This window comes from Eptatretus burgeri, chromosome 10 (genome assembly GCF_056783735.1).
Source record: "Eptatretus burgeri isolate ZD-2024b chromosome 10, Ebu_testis_v1, whole genome shotgun sequence".
Taxonomy (NCBI): domain Eukaryota; kingdom Metazoa; phylum Chordata; class Myxini; order Myxiniformes; family Myxinidae; genus Eptatretus; species Eptatretus burgeri.
In genome coordinates this window covers 103145208-103157959 of record NC_140970.1, presented here as the reverse complement: position 1 = coordinate 103157959, position 12752 = coordinate 103145208, and the positions used below count along the sequence as shown (strand labels likewise).

The window sequence follows — 12752 nt, the reverse complement described above, 5'->3', positions numbered from 1 at the left end:
GACAAACATTCTGAACGCCCTTTATATGAACGAATAGATTTCATGTGAATCGAAGTTTGTTTCATGTCAGTTGCACCTCTACTCAATGAAACAAATTGTACTTTGAAAAGTTTTAACGTTGAAACTTTCATTAGATTTGTGTAAGGTCGTTGCACGAGTTTCTTCACAACTTACCTACTACAATATGATGATCCCAGCTTCATGTCTAAAGGGCAGCATTAGTTTGGACAATAAAGCAATCTTGTTCACCTGGGTAGGATTGATCACCACTTTAAGAATTATTTTATTCACACCGAAATATTGTTTGACAAACTTGAAAAATTAGGACAATGCCTTTATTTCGTTTTGTTAATTATTGTTTGTATGTAAAGACAAGATGACAGTCGATCAGTAGTATCATTTTTGGTACTACATTGTATCATATGGTCACTGAACATTTGTTTCTTGAAACAGCATCTGCTTTTGGGCAGAATAATTATGTTAAACATTGAAATCACCCAGAAAGAATGCACATTAATGTCTCATCAGCTTAAAATGTGCCGTACATACCATTGCGTAATAACACGAGCTTTAGAGACTGTTACATGCTGATTTGGATGCTGCCTGCCAAAGCAGCACATTGATCTTATGGTGCATGTCGTAGTTTTGCCCGGTTGTGTAGATAAGGCTTGAGAGAGCATGAGAGTTCAATGTAAAATTCAGCCCAGTGTGAGATACAATTCATACTTGTCAAGAAACAAATCCTGGAGATGAACAAAAATAATAAGAGCAAAAATGCCTGCCAGAAGAAGAACCACTGGAGAATTGACTGAAGACCATGATTATTCCTGTGGAAAAACTGACCCTCCACGGTTTGTTCAGTTCAGCCTCCATGCATTTGTAGATTCTGTTTGTCTACAAGTGATATAATCTATCAGAAACTCAAAGCGAAAGCTGTTGAATGATGGAATTAATCTGTATTCGGATGTATGACAACCAATATATTTATAAATGAATGGGAAACAAACATAGGTATACGTGGGAAAAATTACATGTCCAGACTGGGAATTGAATCCAAGTCCTCTGGTTAACTGCACTAGTAATTGAATCCAAGTCCTCTGGTTAACTGTACCAGTGCTCTGCCATCTGGACTATCTCGGTGACCCATTCGCTGCGCATGCAAGACCCTCATGGACAGGCCATCACTGCTCCTATGGTTGGCAGTGAGCATCCCAGAAGCAGCGGCAGAGAGAGAGAGAGAGAGAGTGACATTTCTATATGTGAGAGGATTGTGTGCTCAGCCAGTGGGTCACCCAGATAGCAGAACACTGGTATGGTTTACCAGGTGAGAACCTGGGTTTGATTCCTGGTCTGGGTGTGTAATTTTTACCCACACATTCACTAATTATATTTACATATTATAAATATTGTTATACATGTATTATCAGTAAATATCAATAGAAGACAATTTTAACTGAGAGTTGATGTAAACCCTGACAACTAATTTCTTTCTCGTTAAGTATTCATTATTGAAGCTGAAAAGCTCATCTTTGTGTTTAAGAACAACAAAGGGTCAAATTAATTGGGAACACTATCCTGAAAAAAAAATCCTGGTTTTCAGGTAAATTAACTTTTCTTGTGTCCATGGTAAGAGCTTCCTACATCACAAGGAAGGGTGTTTGCACCCTTTTCCATGTCAACACTACACATATATGCTTTTGAAACCTGCTTGGCTACTTTCATCAGAGTCTCTTTTGTGAGGTGAAGCTGTATATTGTACAGGTGGAAGAGAAGTCTGTGGGTGGAACATGCGATGTCTGGGGTGGCTTGGGTAAGACAGAAGCAAAATATAGTTGAGTACAATAAGGAAGTGTTTAAAAATTGGAAAAGCAAAATTAATTTTACAAAGTAAAAGAGATAACAGAATGAGGGTGTGTGAGGACTGTGGTGTGTGAGATAATGAAGAAACTTATTGTTAAAGATCATGTTGTCTTCAAGGTGAATCAAAGGAACAATGTCTCAAAACATATTTATTGTTAAATTCCAAATCCGATTAGTACATGATAATACGCTAAGAGGTCATCTTTGTTTAAAATTTCCCATCTTGATATAGGTGTTGAGGGCAAAATCAGGTGTTTTTGTCTGGAAAATACCATCGCATTGCTGCTCCAAAGCTTTTGTCATTATTGTCGCTCTAAGTTGTCGTCCGGTGGTGTATATCAGTTAAGCCGGTGCCTGCATTTAGGAGTTTCTGCTTTAGAACTTGCTATATATATATATATATATATATATATATATATATATATATATATATATATATATATATATATATATATATATATATATATATATATATATATATATATATCAGAATGGAATTCGGCATGTGCCTTAGTGGAGCGAGATCTCACACTGCTTCCCGTTCTGGCGACAGACTTGAGATTTAGTCTGAAGAAGGAAGGTGGGGGGAGTGTTGTACAAATGACTTCAAGGGTGTAACATTGCATTGGATAGTTCAGTTATATTTCCCATCGTAAATGTAATAGAGTAAGCATGAGGTAATTTAATTGTGATTATATATATATGTATATGTGTATACATATATATTGTTACAGTTGTGGGGGTAGATGGAAGGATTTAATAGGGAGTTTAGCATTTTGTAGAGTAATTTGGTTCATGGACAAGTAGAAAGCATCTTGATGTAACTAAGTTAGGGAACCTGTGAGCTGAAGTGTTATATATCACCACACGAGGGGTGGTGCGGTGTTAATTAGCTTAGTGAGTAAGAATACGTTCCCCAGTACATGATTGCCCTCTGATTTTCCTTATGGTTTTTAGCCGCGTCGCGTTGCGAACGCTGACTCAAAGAGAGCTCCGCATTGTTCTTCTTCTTCTTCTTCTTGTTCTTCTTCTTCTTCTTCTGGTGAAGACAAAACCTTTAGGACGCGGCTCTTGTTTTATATTCCAAGCCAGGCAGTAAAGCTGGGAAACTTGTCCCTGAAACCACAACAAACAGGAGAAGCCCCGCCTTCCCGGGTTTGGGGACGAGCAGGCCACGCCCCGGAGGTGGAGGATATAGAGCGCACAGGGGAGAGAGAGCGGGGAGGAGAGGCTGGCGGATTGCAAGGGGCTTCGGACCATTGCATAGGATGGGATATTGGTTGCACATGTGGTTAGTGAGAGGCTTCCGACTGGATAGAAAGAGAAATCGGTGTGATCGAGGTCGAGCGCAGGCAGGTTTGCACACATGTGGATTGTGGACGTGTTCTTCTGGATAGAATGGGAGAGGGGCAGAACACACACACGAGGCGGGTGTGAGGAACGCACTTGCAGGTGGCATCTTTGGAAAGAGGAAGGCTGGCATATAGTCTTTTCACACACGAGAGCATTTCATTCAACTCCTTGGATAGGGTAGAGTGACCTGGACATATTTTTGAGGCTTTAAATTTCCATATTTTCAGCTAAATAGCACTGAATTCTGGGTCTTAACTTCCTGATCGGTTTGCGATGTCAAATGTGAAAAAGTCCTCACGAGAATGAACTATTTCTCAGACGAGCACCTCATGATTGTTGTGCAGCACACTGTGAAGTAGTAATAGTAGTAATAGTAGTAATAGTGAAGGGTGTGGGAGAAGCTTGTGATAGTGGGTGTTGATTTCCCTGAAATAGATGACATGGAAGCCCATGAAACCATTTTAGTGATCATTTTGTTTTGAGCACATGGTGTCATGGCGATGACCCTGAACTAACTAAGCTTAAACAGTGACGTGGCTGCAATAAAGATGATCCCATTATCATTTTCACACGTGGAATCCAAATTTATTAAGAGAGCCATTGAACAAATGCAGGAACATAGAGGTAAACTTCAAATGGAAGCGTTTCGAAATCGTCGACTTTTATTGTCAGTTTTAACCTTTATTGTTTCCCCTTTTGTTTCTTGCATTCATTGGTTTCCCTTTTATTTTATTTTTTAACGTTTATTGTGTTCATTTGTTGTTTCATTTTTTGAAATGTCTGGGAGCAAAGAATACTTTTTTGGATACAAAGTCTCGGCTCGTGATGATCGAAACTTGAACACAGAACGGATCAGGACATAACAGAACAAAAGGAACAGCAGAAAGAGAGGAGAGACACACCAACAAGGGTGAGGGACAAATAAGGGATGTGGGGAAGAAGAAAGGGTTGGGATGGATGCAATAAGAGATGTGGGGAAGATTGAGGGTTGAGATATGGAGAAGATTGAGGGGTTGGGATGGATACAATAAGAGATGTGGGGAAGAATGAGGGATATGGAGAAGATTGAGGGGTTGGGATGGATACAATAAGGGATGTGGGGAAGAATGAGGGGTTGAGATGTGGAGAAGATTGAGGGGTTGGGATGGATACAATAAGGGATGTGGGGAAGAATGTGGGGTTGGGATGGATACAATAAGGGATGTGGGGAAGATTGAGGGGTTGGGATGGATACAATAAGGGATGTGTGGTTGAATGAGGGGTTGGGATGGATACAATAAGAGAGGTGAGGAAGAATGATGAGTTGAGATGTGGAGAAGATTGAGGGGTTGGGATGGATACAATAAGGGATGTGGGGAAGATTGAGGGGTTGGGATGGATACAATAAGGGATGTGGGGAAGATTGAGGGGTTGGGATGGATACAATAAGGGATGTGGGGAAGAATGAGGGGTTGGGATGGATACAATAAGGGATGTGGGGAAGATTGAGGGGTTGGGATGGATACAATAAGGGATGTGGGGAAGATTGAGGGGTTGGGATGGATACAATAAGGGATGTGGGGAAGATTGAGGGGTTGGGATGGATACAATAAGGGATGTGGGGAAGAATGAGGGGTTGGGATGGATACAATAAGAGATGTGGGGAAGAATGAAGGGTTGAGATGTGGAGAAGAGTGAGGGGATGGGATGGATACAATAAGGGATGTGGGGAAGATTGAGGGGTTGGGATGGATACAATAAGGGGTGTGGGGAAGATTGAGGGGTTGGGATGGATACAATAAGGGATGTGGGGAAGATTGAGGGGTTGGGATGGATACAATAAGGGATGTGGAGAAGATTGAGGCGTTGGGATGGATACAATAAGGGATGTGGGGAAGATTGAGGGGTTGGGATGGATACAATAAGAGATGTGGGGAAGATTGAGGGGTTGAGATGTGGAGAAGATTGAGGGGTTGGGATGGATACAATAAGGGATGTGGGGAAGATTGAGGGGTTGGGATGGATTCAATAAGAGATGTGGGGAAGATTGAGGGGTTGAGATGTGGAGAAGATTGAGGGGTTGGGAAGGATACAATAAGAGATGTGGGGAAGATTGAGGGGTTGGGATGGATACAATAAGGGATGTGGGGAAGATTGAAGGGTTGGGATGGATACAATAAGGGATGTGGGGAAGAATGAGGGTTGGGATGGATACGATAAGGAATGTGGGGAAGAATGAGGGGTTGGGATGGATACAATAAGGGATGTGGGGAAGATTGAGGGGTTGGGATGGATACAATAAGAGATGTGGGGAAGAATGAAGGGTTGAGATGTGGAGAAGATTGAGGGGTTGGGATGGATACAATAAGGGATGTGGGGAAGATTGAGGGGTTGGGATGGATACAATAAGGGATGTGGGGAAGATTGAAGGGTTGGGATGGATACAATAAGGGATGTGGGGAAGAATGAGGGTTGGGATGGATACAATAAGGGATGTGGGGAAGAATGAGGGTTGGGATGGATACGATAAGGGATGTGGGGAAGATTGACGGGTTGGGATGGATACAATAAGAGATGTGGGGAAGATTGAGGGGTTGAGATGTGGAGAAGATTGAGGGGTTGGGATGGATACAATAAGGGATGTGGGGAAGAATGAGGGTTGGGATGGATACGATAAGGGATGTGGGGAAGATTGAGGGGTTGGGATGGATACAATAAGAGATGTGGGGAAGATTGAGGGGTTGGGATGGATACGATAAGGGATGTGGGGAAGAATGAGGGTTGGGATGGATACGATAAGGGATGTGGGGAAGAATGAGGGGTTGGGATGGATACAATAAGGGATGTGGGGAAGATTGAGGGGTTGGGATGGATACAATAAGAGATGTGGGGAAGAATGAAGGGTTGAGATGTGGAGAAGATTGAGGGGTTGGGATGGATACAATAAGGGATGTGGGGAAGATTGAGGGGTTGGGGTGGATACAATAAGGGATGTGGGGAAGATTGAGGGGTTGGGATGGATACAATAAGGGATGTGGGGAAGATTGAGGGGTTGGGATGGATACAATAAGGGATGTGGGGAACTAAAATGGTCTTTTCACACTGAAGAGCATTTTCGTTCACCTTTTTCTCGCACATGGATTTTTTTCTGGATCAAGTTTGACTTTAAGAACCTGGATTTTGTGGAAAGGGTTAAAGAGAACTACATGAGGTGAAATTAGAGTGACATATATGTTCACAATTCTATTTGAGCAAATTAATATATTGGCCTGGGATTCTCTTATGCATCCCACTGGTTGCATCATTACTGAGGCACGGCCGATCCGTTACTCCTGCACATTGTTTTTGGAATTTGGCCAGGGTACTTGCACATAATTGCCTACTCTTTTTGAAGGCACTGTGGGATCTGGACCATCCAGTAACAAATGGTAGCAGACAAAACTTGCATCGGAAATGTGTGTGCCAACCTTCAGAAGTAACATTAGCTGCGTTCGGCTAAACTTCCTAATGAAGGATGGTCCATTCACTCATTGATGCAAAGCCCTGGTTGTGAAGCACTCGATGAAAGTTTAAAGTCGGGTTGAGAATCTAACCCAGACTAAACTACTCAAAGACGAGTATGCCACCATCTTGAGAGTCATGCAGAACATGCCGGGTAAGGATGACAGATTCCTCTTCCTGCAGGATACGAGTGAATCAGCTGAGTTTATACTACAATCGCAAAGTAGACATGCCAATAAGCTTACAATACAATGCAAGACCATTTAACCTATCTCCCCACTTCTCACCATATGCAGGGAATTTGGCCAAGGCACCAGCATTCAATGACTCAATTTTTTGACTAAGGCCTGAGTACTTTAAGATGCTCGTGTCTGCTTCAACTGGACCAGATTGGAAGTTTTTCTTTAATTTACTTCCATCAGAGATCAAAAAGAAATAGCTGAATGGTGATCACATGACCAACAGAACTATTCTGCTACTCTGACCAATTTTATTTTTAGCAGGTTCAAACTTCAATGTTGCTTTCATTTAGAAGTAAGGTGACACTTCCATGCTCATGTCCATGGGCTCGTGACTTTTGCTCACCGTCTAGTTGCTTGTATATTTTTCAGAGATCCACAGCAAAAGCAGGACCCACCAATCAGTGCCATTGTACCCGCCGCCCATCCCACGTAAAGTGCTGAGCCAAACTCGTACCTGGAAATGCACATGCACCTGACTGACGTCAGCCCTCTGCAACTGTTGGAGGGGCTTTCGTGTGCAGGAATATAATGGATTACAAAAACATACAGGAAAATGTAATATTGCTATCCATACACATTCAAAACTTACAATTTAACCTTATAATCATCATGTGTTCGGGTTGTGTGTTCTTTGTAATGGATTGTAAGAACTCACTGTCAGATTATACATGTACAATATTAAAATAAAAAAAATAAAATAAAAAAACCAAGCAAACCAAAACAAAATTATAAATATTCAAGAAAATAAAAAAAGCAAATTACGATAAACATGTCGGTAGGTATCGTACCTATAATTCACGGACCAGTGTGCGTGTGTGTGTGTGTGTTTGTCGCGCTGCCCCTCTGACAGTTCTGGGCCGATTGCATCCAGACTTTCTCCATCAGATCAGCCTGACCCCAATTAATGTATAGGGGCGTTTTTATCTATGCTGGTGGTCTTTGGGGGGAGGGGGGACGGAGTGAGAGGGAGGGGATGCAAATTCTGGTTGTAAATGTGTGTCAGGTTGCTCTGATCCAGGTGGGAGAAGGTATTACAAGTCTCCACCAATTTACAGCACAGTATTCCTGTCTCCACATTTTCCAGTGCAGTAAGTGTTATTTTGGAGAGGCATATTGAATGACACATTTGAAAAAGGTTAATACTGGAAGGGCACTCAATTACTGAGTCAAAAATTTTTTTCCACCCATCACATGATACTAATTGCCAACTGTTTAAAGGATTAATGTTTATACACATCTCCTTGAAACATTTATAATGCAATGTTGTTTTTTATAATTTGTTTATTGAAATTGCCCCAAAACAAGGGTGAAAGCTACTCAAGGTTTTCGGGTTGAAAACAGCACGTACTGTAGTCGGTAATCACACTGACTCAAACCTGCTGATATCGGCGAAGCATATATGTGTGTATATATTTATGTGTGTATATATTTATATATATATATATATATATATATATATATATATATATATATATATATTGTGTGTGTTCAAAAAGCAGAACATTTTCTCTCTAACAAATCCCCTCCCCCACATCTATCTATCGATCTCTACCCATATATATATATATATATATATATATATATATATATATATATATATATATATATATATATATATATATATATATATATATATATATATATATATATATATATATATATATCTCTATCTCTATCTCTATCTCTATCTCTATCTCTATCTCTATCTCTATCTCTATCTCTATCTCTATCTCTCTCATCCTCACTCTGCCCCCCCCCCCCAAATACAATGCAGCAACCTCCCACACATCTGTCTGTCTCCGGATGCGTCCGGGCGGTGTTTGTCTCTGGGCCGTGTTTATAGTATGACCAGTAGAATATGGATTTCAGATATTATTTTGTTTCCATCTTCACTGTTATTCTATGCAGAATCATTTTGATGAGACAGTATGAATCGTAATTAACGCTCTACTGCACGTCTGCCTTCCCTTCCTCTCACCTCTCACTGCCTTCCCTTCCCCCACCCCTCCTCCTCACTCTGCCCCACACCTCTCTCTCCTCCACCTTCTTCTCCCCATTTTAGTAGTCCTGTCAGCAAAGCAATGGGTGGTATTTGCTGGTAATAATGAAATAATAATGAGTTTATTGTCATACATGTGCAATGCGCATACAATGAGATGCACTTTATAGTGTATGCTGAAATATTACATTCAATAAGAAATCAATTCAGATAGAGAGAGATAGATTCATTGTGAATAGACAGCCCTAAACAACATTTTTGTGCTGAAATGAAATGATTGACATGGTTTAAAATATCCATAACCTTTCTTTCGATGCTCACAAAACTTTAGACACAGATTCATTGAGGGTGCAGATTGCAGTTTGGTAAAAGCTGTCATGCAAGTGATTAAAGATGTTCTTGATGGAATGATAACGTTTACCCGAAATGAGAAGATCAAAAATGTCGTGTCGTGTGCTGCTTGGAACTCATCTCAGATGATAGCTTTCGCTCTTTTCACTAGTCAACTGGAGTACATATTCTCGAGCCATCCATCCATTGGGACCATACTCTGTGCAGAGCATTGGTGCTGCCCAAGCAATCTCCTGGGCTGTTTGGCATAATCCTGGACAGGTCACCACTCCGACACAGGATACCAGCAAGCAAGTACTCATTTTGCCAACCTCAGAAGGATGACAGATAGATTCAACCCCACCTGGTATTAATTCAACAGCCGAGTGGGATTTTAACTCAGGACCCTAGCATCCCAAGCCCACCACCCTAACCATCAAGCCAAAACCAGGCATATACTCTCAATGGAAGGCAGATGATGTCACCAGGACGACATGTCTAGTTATCTCCTCGTCCGCCCCCTCTTTCCTTCATCGTTTTAGAATACCCATTTTCCTTTTATTTTCATGCTTTACAATGTGTCCAGGGATAATTGTTACATGAAACATTCTTTCTCTCTTTTATTTCCTTGCGCGGGAGAAAAGTATCTGCAAAATTCCAAACCCTGGCCCTGGGCGTGAACCCTTACGTGATAAGCCATATGTGGTAAATCCCATGACGCAAGCCTCTGGGGAACACAAGAAGGGTCGAGTGGTTCCAGGCAGTGACATCTGGGCTGAGCACTCGCTCTCTCCCCATTTGCTGGTCAGCTTTGCTGTCATAGACACCATCATAGACATATGATGTCACATGTCATAGACACTTTCTGTTTAGCTCATCTCCTTGGCACCATCTTGGTCTCCGTTCGGGGAGTAAGATGGCCAGCTCTCCGAGCAAGCAAAGCACAGGTACCGCATGTGGCCAACCTTCCGTTTTTTTGTCCCTGCTTGTTGTTTTTATGCTTTACTGGTGCTCGTCCCGACTTGAGACCGGTGGACAATGCCGTGGTACCACGTGAACTGAGGGAAGTGAACAATTCTCCCACACAGGTCTGTCTCTCCTTATCTCCCCATCTTGTGTCTCGTCACTGCTGAATGAGTGTGTTTTAAGGTTGGATAAGTAGGCATCAGTTGGGAGCTTTAACTTATTTGCCCATGTGCATTCAATTTTGGTTTCATTCACATTATTGTTTATTAAAACTGCTGAAGCATTGTGAGCACAAATCACGAGCTCATCCTTCAGGTGGATATTAAAACCATTGAGGAAAACTGTGGCCTTCCAGGTGAGCATGCCAAATTAAAACAGTCCACACCATTGCGTAATAGCTGCCTGTGGGGTGCCTCATGTGGTGTTGGGTCAATTAAATAATTAAATAAGTCAGTCTACCCCACCTTTAGGTGGATGGCATCACTCTAAAGTTCTACAGTTGAGTGGGCATTGGGATAACCCGTCCAATTAGAAAGATTGGCATGTCCGAATCTTGCCCCCCTACCAAGCTTTGCCTCCAGCACTCGGGCATTTTGTGGGACTCGTTTTTGACGTGGCCTAGGGTAAACTTTGCACCCTCTAGTCGACCCTGACCCATATAATATAAAATAATTTAAGAAGAGAAAATTCAGTGATGGCTTTGCCATTGTGTATATTACGAAGACACCAAAATCCAATGTTCGATATAATAAGGAATGGGATACAAACCGATTTAGCAACAGGAAGATAGGGAGGTATTTCATGTCATCATATTCATCTTTTATATATTTCTGAAGCATAAATATTTCTAAAAACGTTAATTTTTGACACATAAATGACAGCAAGGAGAGTATTTAGAAAAACACCCATCAATGTACTACCTTTAATACCTGAAAGAACACCTGCTGAAATAACAACTGGAACACATGCTGGAAGAGCCCCTGGAAGAATACCTGCTGTAAGAACACCTGTAAGGGGTATTAAGCTTCAAGAAAATTGTCATTTTTGTGTTTAAGGTTATTTACAAGAAAAAAAAAGTATTCACTATTTTAATAAATATGTTCTACAACATCAAATGGGAGATTTTCGATTTCAGAGTGGCTTTCTACTGAAGTTGATAAACCGACAAATGCAGATTTGATTACAATATTTTAATAATGATAGGGTTCTAACATTCCCAAAATGTAGATCTCTTTTAGAAATCCAAAATAAATTTTATTGGTATAACGTTGTGAAAAACAAACAAACAAAAAAAACATCACAGATCCAGGAATTTCAAGAAAACCAGACGAATATTCTCAAGGATTGTGAGGGATATGATGAGGAAGAAAGAGAGGAAGGAATATTTGGAGATGGAGGATAGGTGGCAGATTTTACAAAACTTAATGCGGAAGGAACGGGACATATTATTCACTAGTAGTAATGCCCGGTGTTGCCCGGGCTTTCTTGCAAATTTCCTGAATAGCTGTTAGCGGTTAGGGGTTCGCGGTTAGGGTTAGGGTTGCAGTTGGGGTTAGGGTTAGTGGTTAGGGTTAGCGGTTAGGGTTAGGGTTAGCTGTTAGGATTAGTGTTAGGGTAGCTAACCCTAACTCTAACACTAACCCTAACCCTAACAGCTTGGCGTAGCGGAGGTAAACAGCGCCCGGGGCAAAGTGGAAATTTGCGTCCCCTGTAGGACTTAAACTTGAGTGGATTTGAATGGAAAATCCCATAAGGGATATCGATTTATAGATTTTTTTCGAATATCAGAAGTGTTATGGAAAAAATTTATAGCCAATGACCTAAGTTGGACCAAAAGCCATAATCGTACCGAATTTGAATGGAATCCGTTGGAGTTTGTGAAAATGCATCAAAACGAATTTTGAGGGGCCTCTTAAGGAAGACAATAATATCATTAGTATATGTGCCAAATCTTGTTTCATTTCATGCAGTAACAAAAATCTGATGGTGGAACAAAGAAAGGGGCGTGCCGAAATATTAATATAGATGATGTTGGTCTTGAATAGTTTGTGGGAAGAGTAACAAAATCTTTTACTCTATCTGTGTGCCGAGCAGTCAAGCAAAATGGAAAATCATTCCAAACAGGAAACATTGTTTTTAAGTACGTCATAAAGAACATAAATAACAGGCACGAATAATTAATGTTACGTGTTAGATAGGCTGATGTAATCGATGCTGTGTAAAATGGCGGTGAAACACAAGGTGAACACAAGGTTGTATGTTGCGGTGAAGAGAAGGTCGCTAATATGGCTATGTACGATGCCGATGGACGCACCATTTTATGGTGATCAATAAAGCCTCCGTCTCCTAAACTATGGCTCCACGTCGTCTTGTTAGAGTGTATAAGGGTGGTGAAAAAGACTGGTTCAGTAGCGCTAAACTTCAGTTTTAATAAAATAATGATTTCAAAGATCATTGAAAAATAAATCCGGAAGTACAGAATAGACTTGAACACTGCCCGGGGTATCGTGTTCTACGAACTC

General features: G+C 41.1%; 1 protein-coding gene across 2 annotated transcripts in view; it reads right to left on the bottom strand.

Moving 5' to 3' along the window:
- Nucleotides 1–254: 254 nt before the first annotated feature.
- The window catches only part of LOC147019332 (claudin-15-like), a 70024-nt gene continuing 57526 nt past the window's right edge, over nt 255–12752 (bottom strand). For both annotated transcript variants that reach the window (XM_085899754.1, XM_085899755.1), the window contains 2 exons: nt 7279–7389; nt 255–1805 (listed from right to left, as the gene is read on the bottom strand). In XM_085899754.1, the coding sequence (XP_085755880.1) occupies nt 1682–1805; nt 7279–7389 (235 nt within the window). In that variant the 3' untranslated portion in view covers nt 255–1681. The remainder of the gene's footprint in view (nt 1806–7278; nt 7390–12752) is intronic.